This window comes from Panthera pardus, unplaced genomic scaffold (assembly GCF_024362965.1).
Source record: "Panthera pardus isolate Hobbes unplaced genomic scaffold, ASM2436296v1 HiC_scaffold_16, whole genome shotgun sequence".
In the NCBI taxonomy this organism is placed as follows: Eukaryota; Metazoa; Chordata; class Mammalia; order Carnivora; family Felidae; genus Panthera; species Panthera pardus.
In genome coordinates, this window is record NW_026526721.1 from 10,449,352 (window position 1) to 10,474,173 (window position 24,822).

Sequence of the window (24,822 nt, forward strand, 5' to 3'; positions counted from 1 at the left end):
GGGCCTTTCTCGTTGTGGGGGTGCTCATGGGGCGGTAAGGCCGCCCCCAGGCGTGACTCTACAGGTCACCCCGTGCTCACCCCAACTCGTGCCTCATAGTGTCTTGATCGCATAGAACCATCCCATGTGCTGCCTTAGCTTTCTCAGTGCCCCAGAGAGGGAAGAACCCCACAGGGAAACCACACCCGCCAGGAAGAGCCCCCCAGGATGTGGCATTCCATTCACGAGGAGCGCCTGGGTGCAGTCTGCCTGCTCTGTGTGACTCCCTGTACCTCTGACCTCGGTTACCGCCTCTCCGCTTTTTCTCTTGGAGTCACGGAGACCATCTGTCGGGTCATGCCCAGACTCAGGAAACTCTGGGACTTTGGTGGCATCCCCCTGATTCCAGTCTGTGTTTGAACAGCCAGGCCACAGGCACAGGACCACACAGTGACAGCCAAACCCAGCTTTGTAGGTTTCCAAAGTAGGCGTGGCCAACTGAAGACTCATAGTGACCCTGTCATATTAATAACGGAACAGAAACACCCAGCAGGCGCCTTGGCTCTCTGTAGAGGACCAAAGAGGAAGCAGGCTTAGATTCGAGCAGAGCCCAGGGTTGGGGGGCAGGGGGCATGCAGGCGGCTGTGAGGTGTCAGGAAAATGACTCGGGGGGTCGCGAAGTCGTGAGAGAGGCTCACTCGGGTGGTTGTAGAATCTCTGTCTTTAAAAAATAGAAACAGTAGTTTCCACTCAGACCGTTCAAACGGTGACCTGCCTGGAGGAAGAAGCTTTAACCAGGTGACCCCTTGATATACCTCTACCTCTGCTATTCTCTCATGCAGAAAAAAGGGCAGGTTTTTGCCCCACTGCTTGTATTTCCTGTAACATTCAAAGAAGCATCCAGGTGGCTGAACTTGAGAAAAACAAATGATGGTCGCTCTGACTGTTCAGAATTGGCAGCCGGAGGGGAAAATATGCTATTGTAAGGGCCTGCCTGTGTATACAGTTGACTCCCCTGCTGTTTTATAACTCCAGAAAGCGGTCACGATTGAGAAGGGCTCTTTGAACAGACAGAAGGGATTTGCTCCAGAGGCATCCATTTTTCTGGCGTCTCTCCTGCCAAATGGAATTTGGGGTCTTAGGAAAAATGAAAAGGGAGGTGCTAAGCATGCTATAGAGAGGTGTAACAGTCCCAAGTAGACAGTCTCGCATTTCACAAAGGTCTTCTAGAAGAAGAATTAAATGCACACAGACTCCCAGAGGGGCTTGAGTAATGCTGACTTTTCTATTCACCCAGGAAGCAAGGGTGGGGCCCCTCACTGCTAATATTAGTATGCTGTTTTCCTCGTTATGTGAACATCTCGATTCAAGGTGGGAACTACTTTTTGATGCAGTTCTGCTCGCAGCCATTTTGTTTTTAATGAGAAAGTGAACAGAGTTGGGTGTTTTTTTTCCCCCAGCTTTATTGAGATGTCATTGACCTATAGCATTGTGTAAGTTTCAGGTTTGCAACATGATGATTCGATGTACGTGTATATTGCCAAATGATTACCACGGCAAGATGAGTTAACAGATCCATCCACTCAAATAGTGTGTGCGTGCGTGTGTGCATGCTGAGAGCTTTTACGATCTGTTTGCCTGGCAACTTTCAACTGTACGACACAGTATTGTCAACCATAGTCGTCATGCTATCCGTTACATCCACAGGACCCGTTCATCTTACAACCGGAAGCTTGTACCCCTTCACCATTTTTGCCTACTTCCCTGCACTCATTCTACCCCCATCCCCTGCCCCTGCCCCCACTGATCGGCTCTCTGTTTCCATGAGTTCTTCTCTCTCTCTCTCTCTCTCTCTTTTTTTTTTTTTTAGATTTTACATGTGAGATCATCCCGTATTTGTCTTTCTCTGTCTGACTTATTTCCCGTAGCGTGATATCCTCAGTGTTCATCCATGTTGTTGCAAATGGCAGCATTTCCTTCCTTATTAAGGCTGAATGATATTCCAGTAGGTAGTTACGGCAAAGTGGCCCTGGCATTGACAAGTACAATCGTTTTGAAAAGTTCTATCGTTTCATGGCATCAAAGAGCGGGGGAGCTGAAGAGAGAGCCTCCGGGCCTTGTGGCCTCAGAGAGAAGGGAAAGTCCCAGAGACATGAAATGATTTGCCTTGGTTGAGAAAAAGTAGTTGGTAATAAGGCAGGAGGAGAATGAGGGGCTCCTGGTACCTCATCCTGTTCTGTCCACCTGTCCGTTCACCTCTTCATCCACCTGGGCCATCTGTCCACCACCTATGCCAAAGTCTCTGAGCTGGCTTCTCACCCTCGTGTTTTAAATGAGGCGATAGCTCATAGGGCTTCTCGCGTTCATCCCAGCTGTAAGATGGTCTGAAAGGGGCAAACGGTGGTGCTTCATTGCAGGCATGGAGGCCTTTAACTTGAAACCCTCATGCAAAGAACCCGAAGGAAAGCTTATCTCACTCAACCTGACGCTCAGGTGATTAAGGAAAGAACAGTGGGGGCACCTGGGTGGCTGAGTCGGTTAAGCGTCACACTCTTGATTTCGGCTCGGGCCACGATCTCACGGTCCGTGAGGTCAAGCCCCGTGCCAGGCTCCGTGCGGACAGCGTGGAGCCCGCTTGGGATTCTCTCTCCCTCTCTCTCTGCCCCTCCCTCCTCGGCTCATGCATTCTCTCTCTCAAAATAAATAAACGTTAAGAAAAGAAAGAAAGAAAAGAAAGAAAAGGACTATGAATTAGAAAGCATGCCACAGCCGACTGCTTCCTAGGCCAAAGGGATAACTTGGTGCTTCCCACCCCACTTTCCTGGGTTTCGGTGGCGAAGGTACAGCAGAAAGTGTATTCCGGAGAGAAGTGAAAACCGTTTTCACTTCAGACGGTTATTTGCTCTTTCGCAGTAACTGACCTGCCACTTAGTGAGTCAAAACTTGGGGTTTGTTTTTTTCCACACTCCGTGAGATTTATTTTTCATGTCAGACTAAGAGAGAAATTACCAATTGATGAAAAGTTAAATTTATGATGGAGAAAGAGCACTGTCCGCAGGCATTTTCTCTGTGGGGAACGGTTCTTGCAAGCAGCCCTATGTAGATAGTACACAGATGCAACAATCCTGGGTGGCTTGTTATGCAAATGACGGTACATTTCCAGGACGGAGACAGAACCACACTTTGTGGCTTGTTAACACGTTGAAAGAAAAAGTCTTCTCGTTACGCGGGAGAGACAGGGCGACCGGCTTTTTCAGGAAAACGGGACTCGAGAGTTGTTTTTGATGTATTTTTTTATATTTGAGAGGATCTAGTGAAAACTCCTAGCTCGAGCCCATGGATCTGTGATATGATAATCCTGAGATACCGAAGCACATTCTCTGCAGCTGTTTGACTAAATAATTTGTGTGGCGGCCCAGGGCCGTGGAGGAAGATATTTTGCTAAGGAGAGATTGAGGAGAGTTAGCAGCCGGGACCCTAAGTGACCCGACGGGCAGGGGGTGGGGATCCCAGGGGTGCGGACTGGAGAGTCCTTCTGATGTCACAAGCCATTACCTGTCTGGCCAGATAGCTGTTAACTTCTGGAACATTGAGCAACCTAATTAAAAATCGAAAAGATTAATAAAACAAATATTGGCCATCTCTGGGACAACACCTGCCCTCAGGTTAAAGGAGTCCTTCACAGTAACTGCTGTGCTGGCTTGGAATTCACAATAACAGAGAGCTAGGTAGAGCCGTTCCTGAAAAACTTCGGAAAATGCCATTTTCTGGGGCACCAGCCTTCTTTAACACTTAGTGCTGATTGTCTGCCCAACGCCATTCAAAGGGCTTCCCGTAGATCAACTGATCTCATCTTTGCGAGAACAGGTGAGGAAGTGGAAGCAAAGAGAAGAGACATCCCTCGCTCAAGGTCACAGGGTCAGTAAGGGAGACCTGAAACGAAACAGCCCAGACGCGGCCATCCGCAGCCGCCACGGTCTGTTCTGAAGAACCGCGCCAACCCTTCCTTGCGCTTCATTGTATTGAAATTTCTGCTTCAGAAATTTTTTATTAGGAGAGTGTATCAATCCGACTCTGGTTCAAATACAGCCGTCTTCAAGAAAGCCGAGCCTCATAGCCTTGGCAGTCATTGGACAGGAAGGGAACCCGCATTCGCCCTTGGATGAGGTTGTAATGCAATACAGCCTGGGGCATGGGGCAGGACCCGGTGAACGGCCACGTGGTCACAGGTACCGAGGGTTGGTTCCACGTCTGTCACCAGGGTCTGCTTGGGGACGGACGTGAAGCAGGGACCTCCAGGAAAGATGAATCAGGTAACAAAATGAGGAGTGCCTGGGTAGCTAACTCAGTCGGTTTGGCATTTGACTTCAGCTCAGGTCAGGATCTCCCAGTTCGTGAGATCGAGCCCCGCATCGGGCTCTGTGCCTGCAGCTCAGAGCCTGCAGCCTGCTTCAGATTCTGTGCCTCCTTCTGTCGCCCGCTCATGCTCTGCTCTCTTTCCCTCTCTCTCTGTCTCAAAAATAAAGAAACATGAACACAGAATTGTTTTAATGTAACAAAATGATCACTTGAACAGTCCAAGTCTTGTGTCCCCTCCCCCCCACCTTTGGCAAAGAGCTTCCCGGAAGGTCCAGATATACGGGTGCAGCCCTCTGGAAAGATGAAAATTTGTGTCATTTGCCACCAAATGGTTAGTGGAAGGCCAGGCAGTTTTATAGATCTGTGAGCTCAGGATTGCAGTTATCCGTCTACAGTCGCTTTGTTTGCTCAGAACTGCTTAAGCATTTCTTCCAGTTAATGAACAGTGATCTACTTAATCCTCTGGATTTTTCAAATATCAGATTTGGATCTCAGTTTTTTTTCTAGATGAAATCTGGCTCCACAAAAGAAAAAGGAAATAATGCTCTCTTCTTCCCTCCCACTCCGATATAAAGTAAGAGACAGGCTGAGGGTCAAAGAAGAGGAAATGTTCTACTGACTTATATCCCTCCCCCCCACTCTGAGAGGCATTTCGGTGCTACGGTGGACATTCTGGGGTGACTTTCTCTGGTACTGTAATTCTCGTGTGCTAAGTTCCCCAACAACCCCCAAGACTTAGCAATGGCAGTTTTTCAAGGATTAATAATAATGTGCCTAAGTGTTTCCAATGAATTTTAGAACCTCTTTCTGCTTGTTATTTTTAGTAGTATGAAACAAGATTAAGAAGACTTTTATATAAAGATTTCCCTGACCTTTGAGTTTTCGATGGACTTAATTCAGGCCCAGGTCCAAAAGGGTCCCTTGGACAAATGGGAATAGAGGAAGATCCTGGGAGAAGTATGCTTCTGTCCCTGGAAACAGGGATAATCCCTCCTCAGTGCTCACCAAGACCCTGGGAGGCCTATGACCTCTTGGTAACTAGCTCTATTTTATATCAAGGTTACTAAGATTTTTTAGATGGTATTTACATTGCTGTAGAAAGGAAGGGGCAAAAATCCCTTCCAGGTACCAGTGAGAATGCCAGGAAAGGATCTGGGCACCTTCACAGTCTAATGGAGGAGAAAGAGGAGAGAGGAAGCAGGCAGTGAAATTTAGACCATTACCTTGGATTTCTCTTTCCATCGAGGCCATTGTAAACCCAAGCACTGTCTTGAGTTTCACCCCAGTGAGGTCAAGATCTAAGCTAATATATCACAGCCCTTGTCAGAATTTACTATATGAAGTGCTAAAAGGAGAAAAAAGAATCTGTCTCTCTCTAGGCTGCCACTTCTTAATCTTAAAACATGTAGAAAGGTCTCTGGGTCCTGAACGGGGGACCTGGGTTTCACGATGACGCCATCAGGCCAGTGGATGTGACCTCAAGCAATTATCTCAGGTACTTTCTTCCTCACTTTCCTCTACTGACCAACCAGGCGATGGGATGAGATAATCTCTAAATTAGCTCCCACTTGGAAGGAGTAACAAAATATTGTCCGAAAAACAGAGCCCTAAGTTCCACACAAGCAAGGCCCCTTCGAGGCCGAGTCTCTGGGCCCCCTTCCCTGGGGGAAGGAGACTCCGTCCTGTGTGACATCGGACATATCCACATGCACCCACATGTGTGAATGTTGGATACCATTGTGGTTTTTTTTCCTTCTGTAAATTTTTGAAAGAGCTTTCATCATTTTTTTTTTAATTGTTATTGTTTATTTAGTTTTGAGACCGGGACAGAGCACGAGCGGGGGAGGGACAGAGAGAGAGGGAGACACACAATGCAAAACAGGTTCCAGGCTCCAAGCTGTCAGCACAGAGCCCGACGCGGGGCTCGAACCCACGAGTTGCGAGCTCATGACCTGAGCCGAAGTCGGACGCTTAACCGACTGAGCCACCCAGGCGCCCCATTTTGTCATTTATTTTTGAAATTATCTGGCTGTGGGTAACTTGTTTTATTACCTTCAGCCCCGATTTCACCCCCATGAACAAGGTGAGTGCAATCGGGCTGAGATCCCCATATCCTCACTTGCTAACTGTGCAGGTGACCATACCGGGGAGGGAGGGGAGGCTGAGCCTCCATAAAATAAGGACAGTGGCTTTATTAACCTCACGTGGCTGGGAGGCTGGATAAGACAGCCTCTGTGGAACGTGTAGGGCCCACAATAAGTGTTCAGAAGACAGAGCAATTATTTGCATTTGGTCTTAGAGTTCTTTGGCTATGAGAAAACTCTAAGCCAAAAAAAAAAAAATTTGAGAATCCTCAGTTTAAAAATTCATGAAGTCGCCATCATGCTGCATTTTTTAAGACATTTAATTAAACATTTATAAATTTTGATTTTTTTTTTCAGTTTTCCTTTTGTATTTAGACCCAGCAAAATTTCTTTTCTGGCACTTTTATGGACCCTTGAAACACTCCGGGCACTGTTCCTAAGTCCCTCTTGGGTAAAATGTTGCTCCCAAGTCCCTCTTGCTCCCAAATGTTGAACTTTGTGAAAAATTCCAGGGGAAAAATCCTGTCTGAGTAACATCGCAAGTCGGTGCTGAGATCTAACGTGTGGGCTCTTTTCAATATAGGCATGACAGGGCTGTAGGACAGGCTCTTCCGCACTGTTCTAGAAAACTGACAAAGTGTGCCAGAGGCCCCTGGAATCTGAATCCTTGCCCCAGAGGAAGACAGCTCTCCTCCCGGGGTACCTGGACCCGCCAGCCACAGGCAAGCTTTGCAGGCGTAGGAAACCTGCTCAGCCACCCTAAACCATCGTGTCTTTCTAGACTTGTTTTGGTTTTTTGGTTTTTTGGTTTTTGGCGTTTTTTTGATATTTTGGTATCTGTTTGTAGGGCTTTTTCTTCATTTCCCCCCAAAGACATTCAGTGGCACGTTTCAATGACCTGGTGCTCCCACCCTACAGACTTGGAGACTTTTCCGGGTGCGTGTGGTGGGGCAGTTAGCATCCCACGGACCCTGTGGCCTGAGGGGAGTAGCTCAGCCGAGGTCCGTGGGTGGCATCCAGTTGCCCTGGGAGGGGACCTGAGCTGGGGCATTGGTAACCTCGGGTGCTACAGCAACAGGTGGGCCCCAGCTCCGTGAATGCCATTGCCAAGGCCGGCACGTGGACCTGTGCCTGTGGATGGACTGGGTTTGGCCGTGCCGCACACATTATCAGATCGGCTTCTTGACTGTGGGACGGATCTAGAATTTTTTCGTACACCAGCCACTTCCGCTTTTCGTTTTGAAAACAAACTAACAGGGACGCCTGTGTGGCTCAGTCAGTTAAGCGTCCAGCTTCAGCTCAGGTCAGGATCTCAGGGTTCATGAGTTCGAGCCCCACATCGAGCTCTCTGATGTCAGCACAGAGCCTGCGTAGGATCCTCTGTCCCCCTTTCTCTCTGCCCCTTCCCTGCTCACTCACTCTTCCTCTCTCTCTCAAAAAAATAAGTAAATAAAAACATTTATTGAAAAAAGAAAAGAGGGGCGCCTGGGTGGCTCAGTCGGTTAAGCGTCCGACTTCGGCTCAGGTCACGATCTCGCGGTCTGTGGGTTCGAGCCCCGCGACGGGCTCTGGGCTGATGGCTCAGAGCCTGGAGCCTGCTTCCGATTCTGTGTCTCCCTCTCTCTCTGCCCCTCCCCCGTTCATGCTCTGTCTCTCTCTGTCTCAAAAATTAAAAAAAATTTAAAAAAAAAAAAAAAAGTTAAAAAAAAAAAAGAAAAAAGAAAAGAAAGCAGACAAACAAAACTCTGCTCAAGTTTTCCCAAAGGCTTGGGTTTTTGTCCTGTAAGCTAGGTAGCCAAGAAAGTCCTCAAGTAAGAATTAGATCCAATGGGTCTCCTAGAACTCCATCACCACAGAGAAAAAAACCAAACAAAGCAAAAACCAGAAGTTCAGCTTAAATAAGTAAAAGCCACCCCCTCGCCCTAGATCTGTATTTAAGTTCATTCGGGCTCACTTGCAATTTTTGGGTTCTGTTCTTTCAGTGTGCTTGTCCTTGATAATTGAGCTGTCTTCAAGGGTTTTTGCCATGAAAAGTTGACAATAAAGAAGGGATAAACTAAAAACAAATAATTTAGGTACCCAAAGCAAAGTTCTTTTCTCTCTGCCTTCTTTTTCTTTTTCTTTTCTTTTTTTTTTTTTTTTAAAGAACACGACTGAGTTAATCTGCCAACTCCCTAGACCCCTATAAAGTACCCCTATAAAGTAATGGTAGTACATTAGTTTGTTACTTCCATGATCTACATATACTCAGGTTCCACTAAAGCCAGTATTCAGTAAAGCTGAGACCGTTATGGAAGTCTTTCGGTATTCTTTCATTTACCGAAATGTCGAACACTTGATCTATGTGTTTGGTTGGTTTTGTTTTTGTTTTTGTTCACCGTGGCCTAGAAGTCAGTCTTCTGGTCATTTGAGATAAAATGTAAATATTTTGAAATAAGTAAATCCTTAAGGACTGTATGCATTTATGGCCCCTTTTGGATTTGTTCCCGGGATCACCTTATTTTTACTTAGCTTTGAAGTGGTTTTGTGATATTTCCAATTCATTCACTTGAAAGAGCTACAGAGAACTGCACACAGTCACATCTTTTTGTTTCTCTCCAGCATTGCCAACAGGGCATAACCCCGGGTTGCAGAAACGGAGCAGAGAGCTCTGGGCCGGAGGGAGGGAGAGAGGCATTTGGAGCTGGACCAGCCCGGCCTCAGGTGTCATCCCTGCCACTGACCAGTGGCACATCAGTCTCCCCATCTGAAGAATGGGCTTAGCGACACCTGCCTTGCTGGAGGGTGTGAAGGTGAAAGGAGTGTGCCTGAGAGGCAGGCTAGAGCGGGGGTTGGCAACTAGAGAGTTGGCTGCTTCGTTCAACCCCGCCTCTCCTCCATGATCAGATTAGCCTCCCCAGGCTCAGCCCTCTCGGGTGTAAAACCAGGAGGGCGATAGCCCTATGAGAGGGAGGTCTTGTGCAGATTGATGATAGCACAGCCTGGCACAGAGGAGCTCCTTAAATATTAGCACATGCCCTGGACACAGGTCCCTTTCCCTCATCCCTTAGCCTTTACCAAGGGAAACTACTGGAATTCTGCCCAACTGGGGACCAAATACGTGCCATTGCCAAGTTAGTTTTTATTTTTAAATTTTCTTTTTATAATGTTTATTCTTTTTTTTTTTTTTTTTTGAGAGAGAGAGAGAGAGAGAGACAGAGAAAGACAGAGTGTGAGCAGGGGAGGGGCAGAGAGAGAGAGGGACACACAGAGTCCGAAGTAGGCTCCAGGCTCTGAGCCGTCAGCACAGAGCCCGACGTGGGGCTCGAACCCACGAGCCGTGAGATCCTGACCTGAGCCGAAGTCGGATGCTTAACTGACTGAGCCACCCATGCGCCCCATTGCCAAGTTATTTTTTAAAAACTCCTGGCAGATTGGGTCCCCAGCATACAATTCAATAAGGGCTTTTTTCTCTTTTACCTTCCACCCTATCTACTATTAATTCCAAATACTGAACTGATTTCAACAATTCATTCCTCACTGAAGCAAAATCCTGTTAACCGGATTGCCCTGGAGAGAAGTGGTCCTTTTCCAAATAGAGATTTATCGAAATTTAGTTGTTTCTTAACTGAATGTTAGCACTCATGCTGCTGTGTGCCTGCCAACATCTAGAAGCTTCCACGGCGTCATCTATAAGATGGGAATAATCGTATGAGCTGTCTACTGCCTAGTACTGTTTCAGATGAGATAATATATATCAAGATGCTTGGTAAACAGTCTTACCAGTTAGGTAATAGAAATCTAATAGACTATAGTGCAATAATAGAAAAATATAATAGAAAAATTGATTATTGTTTTGTATCTACTATACAAAAATCTCAGGGATCTTAAATAATTATTGTTTTTTTGAGGGTAGATTTTGTTTCATCAGGCCTTTCAGAACCGAGGGGAAGAAACGTGTAGAAAAGGAATAGAGAGGGGCGCCTGGGTGGCTCGGTCGGTTGAGCGTCCAACTTCAGCTCAGGTCACGATCTCACGGTCCGTGAGTTCGAGCCCTGCGTCGGGCTCTGGGCTGATGGCTCAGAGCCTGGAGCCTGCTTCTGATTCTTTGTCTCCCTCTCTCTCTGCCCCTCCCCCGTTCATGCTCTGTCTCTCTCTGTCTCAAAAATAAATAAATGTAAAAAAAGAAAAAAAAAGAAAAAAAAACAAAAAAGAAAAGGAATAGAGATGCTCAAATCAGCCCCAGCTGCCAATCCGTACTGTCAGGAATTTTACTTTTTGCCATTAGAATATCCTATTTTCTTTACCTACTACTATATACCCTTGAAAAACACTGGAAGCTAAAAGCAGCAACCCTAACAGTTAAAACAGCTGCATTTACTTTAAAGATGTATTTCTTTTCTGAAACCAAATGCCACCTTTCCTCGACGATTCTGGAATTCTAGCTTCTCTGGGTGAAAGGCTTAGGAAGAGAGTTCCTGGTAGAGTCCCTGTTCCTTTTTTTTTTTTTTTTTTTTTTTTGCCCATGGCTTTTTACATATGCTGCTTGCCTGAGATTTCTGGATTAGATTTCAGGGAGGTGACATGTTACACCGTTGGGCCTCTGTGCCAGTTTCCCAGGACGAGTCAAATCTGCAACAGCTCAGAGGTGAGACTCTTCCAAGGCTCCGGAGGCCGGTTCTCTGTCCTGTTCCTTCACGGACTGGCTGCCAGGACCAGGTTGGGAGAAACTCGTTCTCTTCCTTGGGTGATTCAGCCAGTCTCAAAATAAATAGGCAGGCAGAAAGAACTGGAAACTGCTGAAATTTGAGTCTCCAGGGCTGGGCTCTTCTCGGGAGCCGCTCGGTTGAACTGTAAAAGGAATCCTGAGCCCTGGGCAAGGGAGCGGCCACCTAGTGGAAAGACCGCTGGCCTGGGAAAGGCAGCTTCTGGCCCTGGCTGGCTGCACCAAGCTCCGCTTTCCCCTCCCAGAGCCTCCCTTTCCTTATCTGCAGAGCGGGAGAGACGATCTGACGATTTTAAGGTCCTTGTCGGCTTCTCGGAATCTGACTTGATGTCTGCTAGGAGCAGGTACATTTCCAAGGCATGGTCTTCCGGCCTGGAGAAGGAGAGCCCAGGGCCTTGCCCTCAGCCCACCGTCCCGGGGAGGCCCAGGACTGGGAAGCTGGGGGAGGGAGGGGGCATCTATCACTCCCCAAGCTGGGGAAAGAAACGAATAAAGGTCCACTCGAGAATGACATGCCACAGGTAGGGAAAGTCAGCCTAACTAGATTTCCCATGGCTTTGGCATCATTTAAGAAAAGAAGGGGGGGGGGGGGGAGGGAAAGACATCCCTATACCCACAAAGTGCTCAATTGTGCAAACCACAGAATCCCGGCATGGCCAGCTTCCTGAAGCTGGCCGGTCAGAGACCTTCGTGTTAATTCCTCAGCCAACGAGAAAAGATGGTTTGAGTCCTGTTGACTTAATTGCTAGATGTTTCTGAGCGAGGCCTGCCTCCCTCCTTCACCTCCTTGCAGCATTATGGGCTGTTCTTTATTACCTGCCCTACCTATCTGCACAATCTAGCCGCAAACAGCTTTGGTTGACCACACCACTTCCCTATTGAAAGTTAATACTGTTTGACTCATTCTGTGTTACGAACCTGAAGCCAAAGAAAACAAGCCAGAGAATAACCGGCTTGTATGGAGTTTGGAAAGCTCTCAGAGGCCCTGCTTGCAAAATCCTATACAGTAGCTTTACTATATCTCTCTGCTGCAGCTGCAAAGAAAATGAAGGAAGCAGAAGTAGTTAAAAAAAAAAAAAAAGCTGGGGGTGGGGAAAAGTCAGAGCAGGAGTTGGGGGGGGGGGGCGCCCCACAGGCTATGGAAAGACTCACCATAATCTGCAATAGTTTATAAGTGCGTTCGCTCTGAGCTGAGATGATGCCTTCACACCCCGGAGTATTCATACAGGAGAGGGACTGTTCAGGGAGTTAAAAGGAGAGAAGGTTCAAAACCAGTCGTTGAAAAGGCAGGCGTCCTATTGCATTCAGAGCAGAGTGGAGCTGGGAAGCCGGGGTCACTGAGCCAGCCTTCCATAGGCCCGGTCCCAAGGTAAAGACAGAGGAAGAGGAGAAAGCCTCTTCTTTTCAGATCTGGAAAGATTTGCTGGGAGAAGGTGGCCCACGTTTGGTCTTTCCTTCCATAACTGGCTCAGAGGTGGTCAGCAGGGTGAATGGGGGGGCATTTGTGTGTTGGAGTAAGTTGAGCTTTTCCCTCCCAACGTCACCTGGCAAGCCGTGGGACTAGTGTTTTCGTCACCACGTCATGGCTCTTTGGGAATCCCCGGCAAATACCCCCTTGCCCATTCAGGTAACTGGCAGAAGATTTACTCCCCTACAGACGGTCGCTGCTTCTCAGCTGTGTGTTGACAACACAGGCTTTTAAAAGCCTGGATAAAAGCCTCAGTGAGGTCATCATCCCCCAGACAACCTGGAAGTTTTTTCTCTGGATGGCATGAGGCGGGGCTAATAGCTCGTGAAAAAGCAACTGCTGGTTCCTGTTGGTTTTCTGACCGGCCAGGGCTCAGAGATTGTGAGTGGGGGGGGGGGGGGTGCCGTGGCCCTTTTACACACCTGAGGGGCTGCTCAGCCATTTTCTAGAAGACTTTGACAGCCCCTCGATCTCACGCTTCCATGAGGACGGCCCCAAGGTCAGTTGATTTATGACCAAAGAGGTGGAAATCAGGTGCTCCCTGCCCTCTCTGCTGCTGGGAACCCCCACCCCCCCCGGGGGCCCAGGACTTTTCGGAATGGAGGGAATTTACTTTCCCCTCTTCAGAAGTACAGAGGAGTAGAGCACATCGTACACACTGCTGAGTGCACATCCCAGGATAAGTCTAGCCTACCAAGGGGGAGTTTATTCACTCTTCTTTTTCATCCGTTTATTCATTCACCCAGCAGTTCCCGAGGTACCGTCTAACCTCATACGGGCCCTCAGTTTACTCTGTGGGTCACACAGGGTAGTGGGGTGCGGCGGGGGGGTGCGTGGCCCCCGCAGGGAAGCTGGATGGCCTGTGTGGACAACAGGAATGCCCAGGCAACTCAGTGAGGCAGGTGCCATCTGTGGACCCCTGGGATGGTCTTCTCCTTGTCCGCAGGCCTTGCCCTGGGGCTTGCTCTGCTGAGAACCAGAACTCCAGAACCAGCTCAGAAGCTCCAGGCAGCATCCCCAGCCCAATCTCACCCCTCGGTACCGCCCCCGCCAAAACACACCCTCCAAAGTCCCCTTCCAGTCACAGCCCGCCCAGGGGGGTTAGGAACTCCTGGGGTAAAAGTAACCGCTCTCAGGTTACTTTTTAATGGCTCCCTAACGGGCTTTTCTGGAGACAGTCCCTTAATCAAGGACAGTGGATAAGCCTTGGAATTACAGGCTCATAGAGTAGAGAGGCTCTTGAACTTGTGAGCGGCCTGCACCCCTCCCTCTGCGGGGTCTCCTCCCCCCGTCCCCCCCCCCCCCAGACGGCCACCTCTGGTCAAGAGCAAAAGAAACCGGACGGGTTCTCCGCCCTAAGCTACAATTAGGTCCTGAGTCACCAGACAGGAACAGGAGGTAACCAATGGCGACCAGCGACTACAGATTTTGACTACTCTGCTTCCAGGGTGGTCCGGGTCTCAAAGAGCTCCTGCGAGCGAGCTAAGAACTCCACTGTCCTGTTACTCTGAGGCTGGAACGGGAGCAGCTCCGTTTTGTTTTTGTTTCTGTCCCGCGAATCTGGGGGGCATGGCTGGGGGTGGGGGGCAGGCCTCGCGTGGGCCTTCCTTCCGCCGGAGTCTCTGTTAGTTTTCATCTGGCTTTGGCCCCAGCTGGCTCTGCCTCTCCCTTGTACTGTTGCTTTGTATACCTTTCCTTTCCTACTCGTCTCTAGCGGTTGGGTCTTTGCCCGTCGGACCGTGTGTGTGTGGGTGTCTGTGTGTGTCTGTGTCTGCGTGTGTGTGCAGATGCTACAAAAAAACAAAACAAAACAAAACAAACAAACAAGGGGAGCCGAAGCAGCTCTTTCTTTACATGAGGGTGTTGTGCTCAACTCAGCGCAAGGGCCTCTTATCTATTCTTTTTTTATTTTTTGGCACGATGAAAGAAACATTAGAGAAGACAAGTTGGGCAGACCATTTGACTTTTTTTTTTTAATTTTTTTTTTTTAATGTTCATTTTTTTAGAGAGAGAGAGAGAGAGAGACAGAGCACGAGCAGGGGGAGGGGCAGAGAGAGAGGGAAACCAAGAATCGGACGCAGGCTCCAGGCCCTGAGCTGTCAGCACAGAGCCCGCCGCGGGGCTTGAACTCGCAAACCTCGTGATCGTGACCTGAGCTGAAGTCGGACACCCAACCGACTGAGCCACCCAAGTGCCCCCACTGACTTCTTTTTTTTTTTTAAGTTTATTTATTTATTTTGAGAGAGACGGGGTGTGTGTGTGTGAACGGGGAGGGGCAGAGTGTGTGTGTGTGTGTGTGTGAGAGAGAGAGAGAGAGAGAGAGAATCCCAACCAGGCTCTGCATTGTCAGCAAGGAGCCTGACGCAGGGCTCCAGCCCAAACACCGTGAGATCATGATCTGAGCTGAAATCAAGAGTCGGATGCTTAACGGCCTGAGCCACCCAGACGGACTATTTGACTTCTAATGAGACATTTCCACATGAAACTTGATGCGCTCAGTTATGACGTTTTTCTTCCACAAGTCGTATTCTGACCCCACTTGAAGAAAAGAGGCAAAACCCCACACCCTCGCGGACCTCACAGTCCAGTGGGCGCAGGCAGACCAGAAGTAATTGTTAATAAGTGCCATGGAGAAAACCAAAGCTAAAGGGCTAAGGGGTCGACTGGGCCGGGAGACTTTGCAATTTAAACTAGGGTGTTTAGGAATGTCTGAGGGAGAAGGTGAAATTTGAGCAAAGACTTGAAGGATGGAGGGATGTGGTGCACAGATATCTGGGAAAGGGGTATTCTGGGCAGAAGAAACAGCAAGTGCAAAGGCCCGGAGGCAGACATTTGGGAGTGATAGCAAGGTGGCCAGTATGGCTGGAGCAGAGCAGAGAACTCACACTGCCTGCCTCCTAGTTTCAAAATAAGGGGTATTCGCCTTAGAAAGCAGGCATAGCAAAATGCCAGGCTGGCCTCTAAAACATGAGCTTTATGCCATATGAAGGGCCAAGGCAGGACCACGGTTTGGAAAGACCCAGGATAGGGAAGCCCCACGCACGACCAGACCTGTGGTCACTCGCTTACCTACTGCCACCTGCGAGAGAATCGAAGCTTTTCCCAACCAAAGGCATCGCTCTCCCCATTGGTGATTCTCCTGGGGTAAAGCATCGTGTCTGTGGGATCCCTAAGAAAGTCGAAACACGTTACCTAGGAAGAAGCAGCACCCCAACAGACTTTTCTCCAGGGTTCAGTGTGATTTTCCACCTGTAGAAGGTAGGAGGGCATGTGCCCAGGACACATGGGAGAGGGGGCGTGGACAGACACACAGGGAGAGGAATGAGCAGTAATCTCAGCCTTACATTCCCCTTGCCACTGATGACAGGGGAAGGGCAGGGGACCAAGAAGTATCATTATTTCCCATCTCATCAGAGAAGCAGGGAAATGAAACCCTGGAGTAAGGTTCAGCAGGCTGGCTCTCTTCCCAGCTGCAGCCGCTGACTCCTTTTTAGCAGGTCTTGAGGGGAGTCTGATGGCCCACTCCCTCTGGATGCACCCTTTCGATGATGAGGGGGAAGGGGCCGAGACCCAGAATGCGATGCCCCTACAGTCAGCAAGGTAGCAGGCAAGGCTCGGCGAAGGCTTGAGGGGAGAGAGGAGAAGATCCGAGAACAGTGATGTCCTAGGTCACTAGTAACTGTCCGAAAGGCCACTGACGAAACAGCAGGAGACAGGGGGAGAGCGAATTCTCGGGATATGTTGTGCAAACCTGCTGACCACCAGCACCCGGGAGGGCAGTGCGTGCCGGGTAGAATGCCAGGTTCAAGCTAGAGCTCCAAAGACCAATTAGACAGTTGAGCCTGGGACTGGCTCCCACAGGCCAGGTGTCTGGCTGAAAAAAAGACAGAAAGAAACCTTTGAAAGTCCTAACGTCATATGAGGTTGTTCAAGAAAGCCTGTGCTTGGAGTCACCCAACCAGAACGAGTTGAGTAGCTAATTGCTGAGATATAATTGCCGTGAATGCTTTTAGAGCCCCCTCGGAGTCATCCATCTTAGTCCTTTAATTCCAGGCTTCCAGATAAGGAGGCTGGGTGATGAAGAGACTTGCTCTTGTCCGCAGGAAAGTTGGGTGGAAAAGCAGATTTATAATAGAGGTTCTTAACAGGCAGACTGGCGGTCACGTTTCCCTGGTGCCATGTTGTTTCTCTGGCGGAGAGAAGGATTACGGCATCTGCTCTAACACCCCCATCCTTGGGGGCACCCAGAGGCTTCGACTGGAAAGGAACAACAGGTTCCTCATTAACCCTTTCCTGCTCTTCTTCAAAGTCGTTCCGTAGACGGCAGAGCAGGAGTCACGTTCTGGGTTCACCTTACAGATCAGCCTGAGCACAGCCTGGGTGAGTCACCGACTCAGCTCAGTGATGGCGGGAGGGAAATGGTCTACGCCCACCTGTCTGTAGGGCAGACCTCTGGCACTTACAGCCGTCCTGCATACATTGAAGAGTTAAAAGATTAAGAAAAAGACCACCAGGTAGCTGTCGCCAAAACAAGGCGGTCACTCGTCACTCGGCGCTCGTGGATACTTCGTCTAAACACAGTTCCAGTATATTTGGTGTGTTCATTTCTAGCCCAGGGAAAGTTAGAAGCACGTTCAAGGGAGGAGTCACCCCCCTGTCTCGCTCAAATCCCCAGGATGTTCCCTGGACCAGCTTGCGGGGGGGGGGGGGGGGGGTGTCACATCACTTGGGCCTTATTAGACGTCTAAATTCTCAGGCCACACCCCAGGGCTACCAAGCCAGAATGCCCCACGACTCGGATGCTCATTCAGGTGTGTGAGACATAGCTCTCTACTGTGGGGTCACAACACACTTCTGGCTCTACACACGAGCTGGGAACAGAAGTGGGACAGTAAAGGCAGAAAGTGCAAATCCTTATGGTGCTCTGGTGGCCCGGTGACCTACAATTACCTAACACCGTTCACTGTCCTATCGATCCACCGGGGGGGCGCACAGAAATTGGTATGGATAGGAGCAAGATTGCGGGGCGGTGGGTGGGCAGCTGTTCGAGGGAGTGGGTGTGTTTTCAGACCTGCCCTCCTTCTCTCATTGGCCGTGTGAGGTTAGATAAATGACACAACCGGTCTGAACTTCACTTCTCACACGTGGCTTAAAAAACAAAGCCGATTTCTCCGGCACATCTCCAGTTCTGAAGTACTCTAACTTTGCAGGGATGTCCTAGTTTGACAACATGGGGAGAAATTAGAGGGAGAAGTTAGGCTACCAAAGTTTATATGGCACTGGACAATCTATAAACATGAATATATAATATGTATCCTAATATAGAATATGCTAACATACATATCATATATTTTATATCATGATATATACATATGTGTGTGTGTATATATATATATATATATACACACACACACACAATGGGACAATACTGTCCAACATTAAATTAGCCAGCAGACAGATAGTTTTGCTATTAGAAAGATTTATTTCATCACCTGCAAGGTGCTTTAAGGAAGGATCACATTCACATTCGGTATGATTACTTTCCTGTCCTCAAGACTTTAACAACCCCAGAATCTAGAGTTTAGACTGTTATACCAGGAAAAATGAGCTGTTGTCTACACACGTCAATTTCTTTTCCATAGTCCTAAAGCCATAACAAATTAAGGGGGAGATACCCAGGTTTTTATATCCAGACCCATGTTGTTAGTATCAGATTGACCAGCAAGCATCTTTTGAAATGCAAAAGAATTGTATTGTATGCTTTTAGAATTGTATGCTTTTAGAAGACTCACAAGGTCATGTATAGACATACACAAATATATGTATCTATACATATATAGAGATCTTTTTGGTATTATCATTTCGCATACATTTTCTTCAACTGTTCATCATGACAATGCTTTGAATCTATGCCTTCCTACTTTTTGTGCTGAGAACCTATCAAGAAAAGTAGTAAACCCACACCAGAAACATGGGCTGACAAGCTGCCATAAAATTATTCTCTCTGGCCAAAATTTTCCAGGAAAATGTGACAATTTAGACTTACTTGTTTTCTGTGATAGAGGAGAATATAGTTCGGGCGCCTGGGTGGCTCGGTTAAGCACGGGACTCTTGATCTCAGCTCAGGTCTTGATCTCAGGGGCGTGAGTTCAAGCCCCACGTTGGGCTCCAGGCTGGGTGTGGAGACTACTTTAAAAAAAATTTAAAAAGAGAAAATATCATATTCCACAGTTCAACCGTGGTTTCTTAAAAAATATAGTTCAGTTATGGAAGAGAGATGCATACCTACTCAGTCTAGTTTTTATAGCAGAAAAATCGAAAGCTGGTCTCATTATCCATCATGGCTATCATAACATTTAGGGATGCCTTGTGGGCAGCTATCCCAGAAAGCTACAGGACGTATATCTTTGGAATGAAGAAGTAAAATTTCGCAGATGGGATTAATTTATTTTTATTCCTTTTTTTTTTCTTTTGGCTTTTTATGACACTATGTATATAATAAAATCCTAATCAAATACTTCTTCCAGAATGTGGGAATAGTAAGAGAGAAACAAAATTAAGTATCCTTTTCAACTCTGTTCAAGAGTCATTGAGATGTCCTGGTATGAAATCTTAAAGCAGCCACTATTTTAAGGGCCACCGTGTCAACATTTTCAGCTTACTTACAGTGGGCTCCAAAAGTCAGACTACCAAACGTGCATGCTTAGGGCTGCATGGTAATTCTACTAGACTTGATCCAGAGTTGAATTCCCTGCTGCCCTCTGAAGCCCAGTACTCAGCAAGAAGGAAGAAAAGGGAGCTTGATAGTGGACATTTCCCATATTTAAAATTCAGGGGGCAAATTGACATTTTAATTGCACGCAGATACAGGAAACCGGAGACCTAAAGCATCCATTTTCCCCGGCTTGAAAGTTTATATCGGAAGCGCCTGTATTTCATACAAAATATGCCTCTTTGGCCCATGAAATCTGATGGCTTCAGAAAAGAAGAATTAGGTGTTCCTTTGATCTAGCTTATAAATGCATCTGAACCACACCTTTCAGATGATAATGCTTTTTATTCCCCCCCACCCCTTGCCTTGGTGTTACGACCCTCTAGCACCCTGGTGAGGAAGTGACTGGTGAGGGGAGATTCCCTGCAAAGATAAGAAGGCTCTTACTTACCGCCAGGATCACATGTGGGGAGGGCGCGGAAGGAATGCTTCCCCCCACTCCTCTGGCATTAAACTCAGCCTCCCGACTCTCGGGGCTTAGAAAATGGCTGCGAGTGAAGAATTGTTTTCTCTGAGAGTTATGCCCGAACATTCCTGCTAAAGCAGGCAGTCATCAGTTAATCTCTGTAAATGACTACGATTTGGGCAGGTGTCAGCTGATACAGAAATTGCTCACATGTTAAAACTTTTGGTTTTTTTAGACGTAGGGCAATGAGAGGGGACTAATGCAAACAAATCATCTCACGTTGTGCCCGGCCACAGTAGCGGCTTACCTAAAATGACTTATTCCTGCTCCATGTTTTGGGTGGCACGTGATCCCCAACCTTGGGGACCGAGGCGGACACAACCGACAGCCGCTCTTCAAAGGCAGACCGAAGACTCCAAATTGCCAAATGCTGTGTACTCACGATGATCTCGTATACATCATCCTTCTGGATCACCCTCTGTCCCTGACACGGTGTTCTTCAAAAATGCCACTGGGTGCCCAAGGTTTTGAAATGGGTACAAAACCTGCTGGAAGCCTCTGCGCCATTATTTCGCCATTCTTTCTGAGGCAGTGGAACTCCCCAGAATCATTTGTCCTGCCCTCTTCTCTCCCTGACTCCTAATACCAACCATTAGGTCGTGGTAGGCATTTAAAACTGCTTTGAATGGCTTCTGAGTCGGAATGCTTTTGCTTGTAGGAATACCAGATTTCTCGGTCTGATCAGCGGAAAGCTAAGAATCTGTCCCAAATATAAAAGGAGGGAGGAGTCAGGGTGCCTGGGTGGCTCAGTCGGTTAAGCGTCTGACTTCGGCTCAGGTCATGATCTCGCGGTTTGTGGGTTCGGGCCCCACGTCGGGCCCCGTGCTGACAGCTCCGAGCCTGGAGCCTGCTTCGGATTGTGTCTCCCTCTCTCTCCGCCCCTCCCCCACTTGCGTGCGTGCGCTCATGCTCTCTCTCTCTCTCAAAAATAAATAAACATTTAAAAAAAAAAAAAGGAGGGAGGAGTCAGGGAAAGATCCATCCAGAGACACTGAATTACACCATGATCCACTGAAATAGAATGTTCTAGAAAAAGACATTTTCATACTTCTGAGAGAAAGGGATGACAGGAGTTGTTCCGGGACCTGGCCCTATGGCCTTTCGCCCACAAGGCCAGTGCTTAAAATACTCAGCCGGTAAGAGGCCTCTCACATGTGTGCTGGCCCTGTGTGACTCAGGCTGTTTGTGTTCAGGTCGAGTGTTGTGGGCTGCGGGGCTGAATCAGAGTCCAGATTTGCCTTGGTGACACATGAAAAGAGGGAGCGTTGCGTTTGAACTACACAAATATTATGCTTAAGTCGTTTTCCTCATTTTGGAGCCAAACAGGTCTTGTCCATGATAAAAATCACTGCAGTATAGTGGGTCCTTTTTTTGGTCTGGAATTTGAGACTGCATCCACTGTGCCAAGGGGCCTGGCAGCAGGAAGAAACGGCAAGCCACGGAGATTTGGAGCCGTAATACAAGTTATAAAATTTAATTTTGTAATTGTAGCGATCGGGAGCTGGGCTGAAATGCACTTCTCCCACCCGACTGCCCCCCAGGCCGGGGAGAGTAGACTCCTGGAATTCTCTTTCTAACTGCGGGCTGGGTCAGGGCATGCGAAGCAGCCCCAGTTTATGGCAACGAGGTCCAGTGTTGCTTGGAGGCCACCTGACAACGGCGGAGGGGGTTGGGGGGGGTCGGTGTGTGAAATTGGTCAATGACCCTTTATTCGAACCACAGGGGTAAGGAAGGAGCAGGGGCACATCATCTTTGAAAGGGGAATGAATCGCCTGGCCCCGCGGTGGCTAGATCGGTACATCTCGAGCCTCAGTTCTGCTTGACAGGCCTGCGTCTCCAGTGTAGAGACGTTTTGTTGGAGGAATTAAGGAAGGAAACGGGAGGCCCAACCCTCCCGGCCTGTCCCATGTGAATGGCCTCTGCTCACTGCATCGTGGTGACAGTGATTTTGATGGGGAACAAGGCAAGGACACTCCCCATCTATACAGACACTGAGCCCCCCACCCTTGGATTCCTGAGCCCTTGGGCAAGCTCATCCGGTCTGCTGGCACATCCTCTGGGCTCCAGTGGGCCCAGCCTGCTGGGAATACTGGACCCGTTGAGGCCCAGGCTACACCTTCCGGTCCACCCCCCTCTTAGAGGGTGCACCTGGGGAAGTCGGCTTCAGGAAGGAATGCTCAAGAATGCCCGTAGAAAGCTTTCGAGGAGAGGGAGAGGAGAGGGGCCGAGGGGCTGCCCGAGCCCTGCATTTAGCAGGAAATCGGACCTCCCCAGGGACTGTGGGTTTGCAGCCACACCTCATTTCCTGCTGGAAGGGGCGCGCGCTGAGCTCCAGGGCCCACTTTGCTGCCTCTAAAACCTGCCAGTGGTGATTGGATTTGCAGTAGGGAGCGGCCGTTCCGATGCCACAGGGAAGGCACCTTTCCTGGCTGCCACAGCTTCGCCCGCGGTGTGCGGCCGAGCGCCAACCACCGATGCTCCTTCTCTCCCTCTCGACCTGACGCGGTCACCAAGGCGGGTGCGCCCACCGCGTTCTGCCCAGCGGAGGTGGGCGCACGGGGTTAGGGAGACGGGGCGCACGCTGGGTGGGCCACCCAGTGGCCTGGGATGACGGGGGGCCCCGAATCTCCCCCCGGGGCGCCCCAGCCAAGCGTGCAGACCTCCAGCGAAGCCACGTTGGGGGCGAGGGGAGAGGGAGGGGAAAGACAAGAAAACCCCGGATGTCAGGAAATCCACAATACATTTTCTGATCTTTTCCCTCCCTCCTTCCTTGCCTCCCTCTCCCCTCCCCACCCCACCCCCCTCCCCACAATAGGACATCGTCAGAAACTAGATGATCAGACCAAGCCCGGGAGCTTGTCCTTTTCCGAGCGGCTCAGTGAGCTGGAGCAGCTGCGGCGAACAGCCATGAGGGTCAGCCCACACCACCCAGCCCCCACACCCAACCCTCGGGCCTCCTTGAACCACTCCACTGCCTTTAACCCTCAGCCTCAGAGTCAGATGCAGGGTAAGTACCTGGAGGGAGCCCGCTTCCCGCCTCGCCCTCGGGCCGCACCCCCTCCCCCAGACCAGTCCTGGCTTCTTTCTCCTCCTTGCGCTGAGGGTGGTCCTCGGACCAGCAGCCTCGTAGACGCGCAGGGTCTCTGGCCCAGCCCGGACCTACTGAGTCAGATCTGCCTTGTACTGAGATCCCCAGATCCGGAGGCTTTGCTGCCTAGGATATGGAGAGATATCTATCTATACGTAGATAATATCTTGAATGTTTTCAAGAGTTAGCTTTGGCTATGCTGTTTTCCTCCCTACCCATTAGGCTAGAACACACACACGCACGTACACACGCACACACCCCAAGCGAGGTGAAAGTCAGGAGGTTTCAAGTTCCTGTGGGCTTCAGATCATTGGTGGGGCTTGTACCTAATTAATATATGTCCTTTACGAAAATATAAAGAAATACGAGGAAAGTCTGGCTGCCATCACATCAAAGGTATTATTTACAATAAATAAATTTGCAATCAATAAAGAGTGCAGATTAACACACACACACACACACACACACACACACACAGCCATACACGCATACCCTGGGGTTTAGCTAGCAACTGCAAAAACACTGTAAAATACAATAATTGCATAAAATGCCCTGTGCCAAATTAGATAATACACAAAGTTCATTTGCACCGTAGAAACCACTGACGTCAATGGTTATTTGCTCTGTGATACCATGTCAAATTTCCGAAATACAGTCCCTTACTCTGTGCTGTGCAGCACACAGCTGTATGTGATATGGTCACAGTCAGATTCTCTTCTCCAAGTAGCAGGCTTGTTGGACTCAAAGGGAGAGATAAGGGACACATCTGGGGGAGAGAGCAGGTGGCCAGCCAGGGACACGCTACCTGCCCCCTGAGACTGCCAAAATTCGCTTCCCCGGGTGCTTTCTCTGTGTGTGTCGTATTGCGGGATGTGCTCTCCTCGTGAGTTCTTTAAGGTTTCTAGACCAGTACCCCTCTTTTGGGGCTAGCGCTCGGGGGGTCCTCGAAGAGTAGGCTGACTCTCTTGCCCAGAGTTCGACGGCTCCTGTCCCAGGCTCTCATAATTATGTTTCTGGGGGCGGTTCTTTAATTTGAGTGGAAAATTCCCAAAGACAGCTTCCCGTCAGATGCTCGGCACACAGCTGTTAAGTGGCCTGTGGGTAGAGTGGCCCCTTTGTATCGGAACAGAAACCCAGAGCTTGATTCGGGCAGGTTGTGTCTCCTCTACAAACTCGTCTTAGGTGTCTTGAGAAATAGCCTCCGTGAAAGCATCAGGTTTATGGTGCTTTATCATGACTAGTCATTCCAAAATATGCACACTGATCTTTTCTAATGCCAAAATGCAAGCGTGGACGGTGAATTGGGTCGAATGGCACATTAATGGAAAGCGATGGGCAAGGGGTTAAATGATACTTGCCTTCCAGATAGAACAAACTGTCAAGGAGATTTTTTGATCTTGTGTTGAGGGCCATTGAAATTACTTTACGTCACCTGCAGACCTCCATCTGTGACATCAAAGGGAAGATCTCTATTCTCTTATTCTCTCGTCGTATGCCGGGCCATTTATACTACTAGGTTGATGAAGGGACTTGCCTTTTTCTCCTGATATTGGAACCAAAACTAGTCAGCATTTTTTAAAAAGCAATGGAAAATTCAACCACAGCGGGGGCAAGTTGAAATGGTCACCCTGAAGCCAGCTTTGTTTCAGACGGTTTTGGTGAGGGAGGAGTGAATCAGATCTGATTTCCCTCCTTGTCAGATACGCTCTTTTTTTTTTTTACCAAAAAGGAGAGGGGGAGGGTGGTAATTGAATTCTTGTCCTCGGCAGTCAGCAGCTCTTGGGTGGAGACACAACCGTGGACGGGCATTCTTCAGCTCTTTGGAATACTGTATGCTTAGCAGAGTATCAGGTTTAACACAGAGCATCACCCCTTTATTGTTCCTTTTGAAAACTTTTTAC

General features: G+C 48.8%; 1 protein-coding gene across 4 annotated transcripts in view; it reads left to right on the top strand.

Moving 5' to 3' along the window:
• Positions 1-24,822, top strand: part of RUNX1 (RUNX family transcription factor 1) — a 250,916-nt gene that overhangs the window by 188,716 nt on the left and 37,378 nt on the right. For 3 of the 4 annotated variants that reach the window (XM_019420274.2, XM_019420273.2, XM_019420275.2), the window contains one exon: positions 22,649-22,840. The exons of the other annotated variant lie outside the window; for it this stretch is intronic. In XM_019420274.2, coding sequence (XP_019275819.1) covers positions 22,649-22,840 — 192 coding nt within the window. The remainder of the gene's footprint in view (positions 1-22,648; positions 22,841-24,822) is intronic. 4 annotated transcript variants of the gene reach the window in all.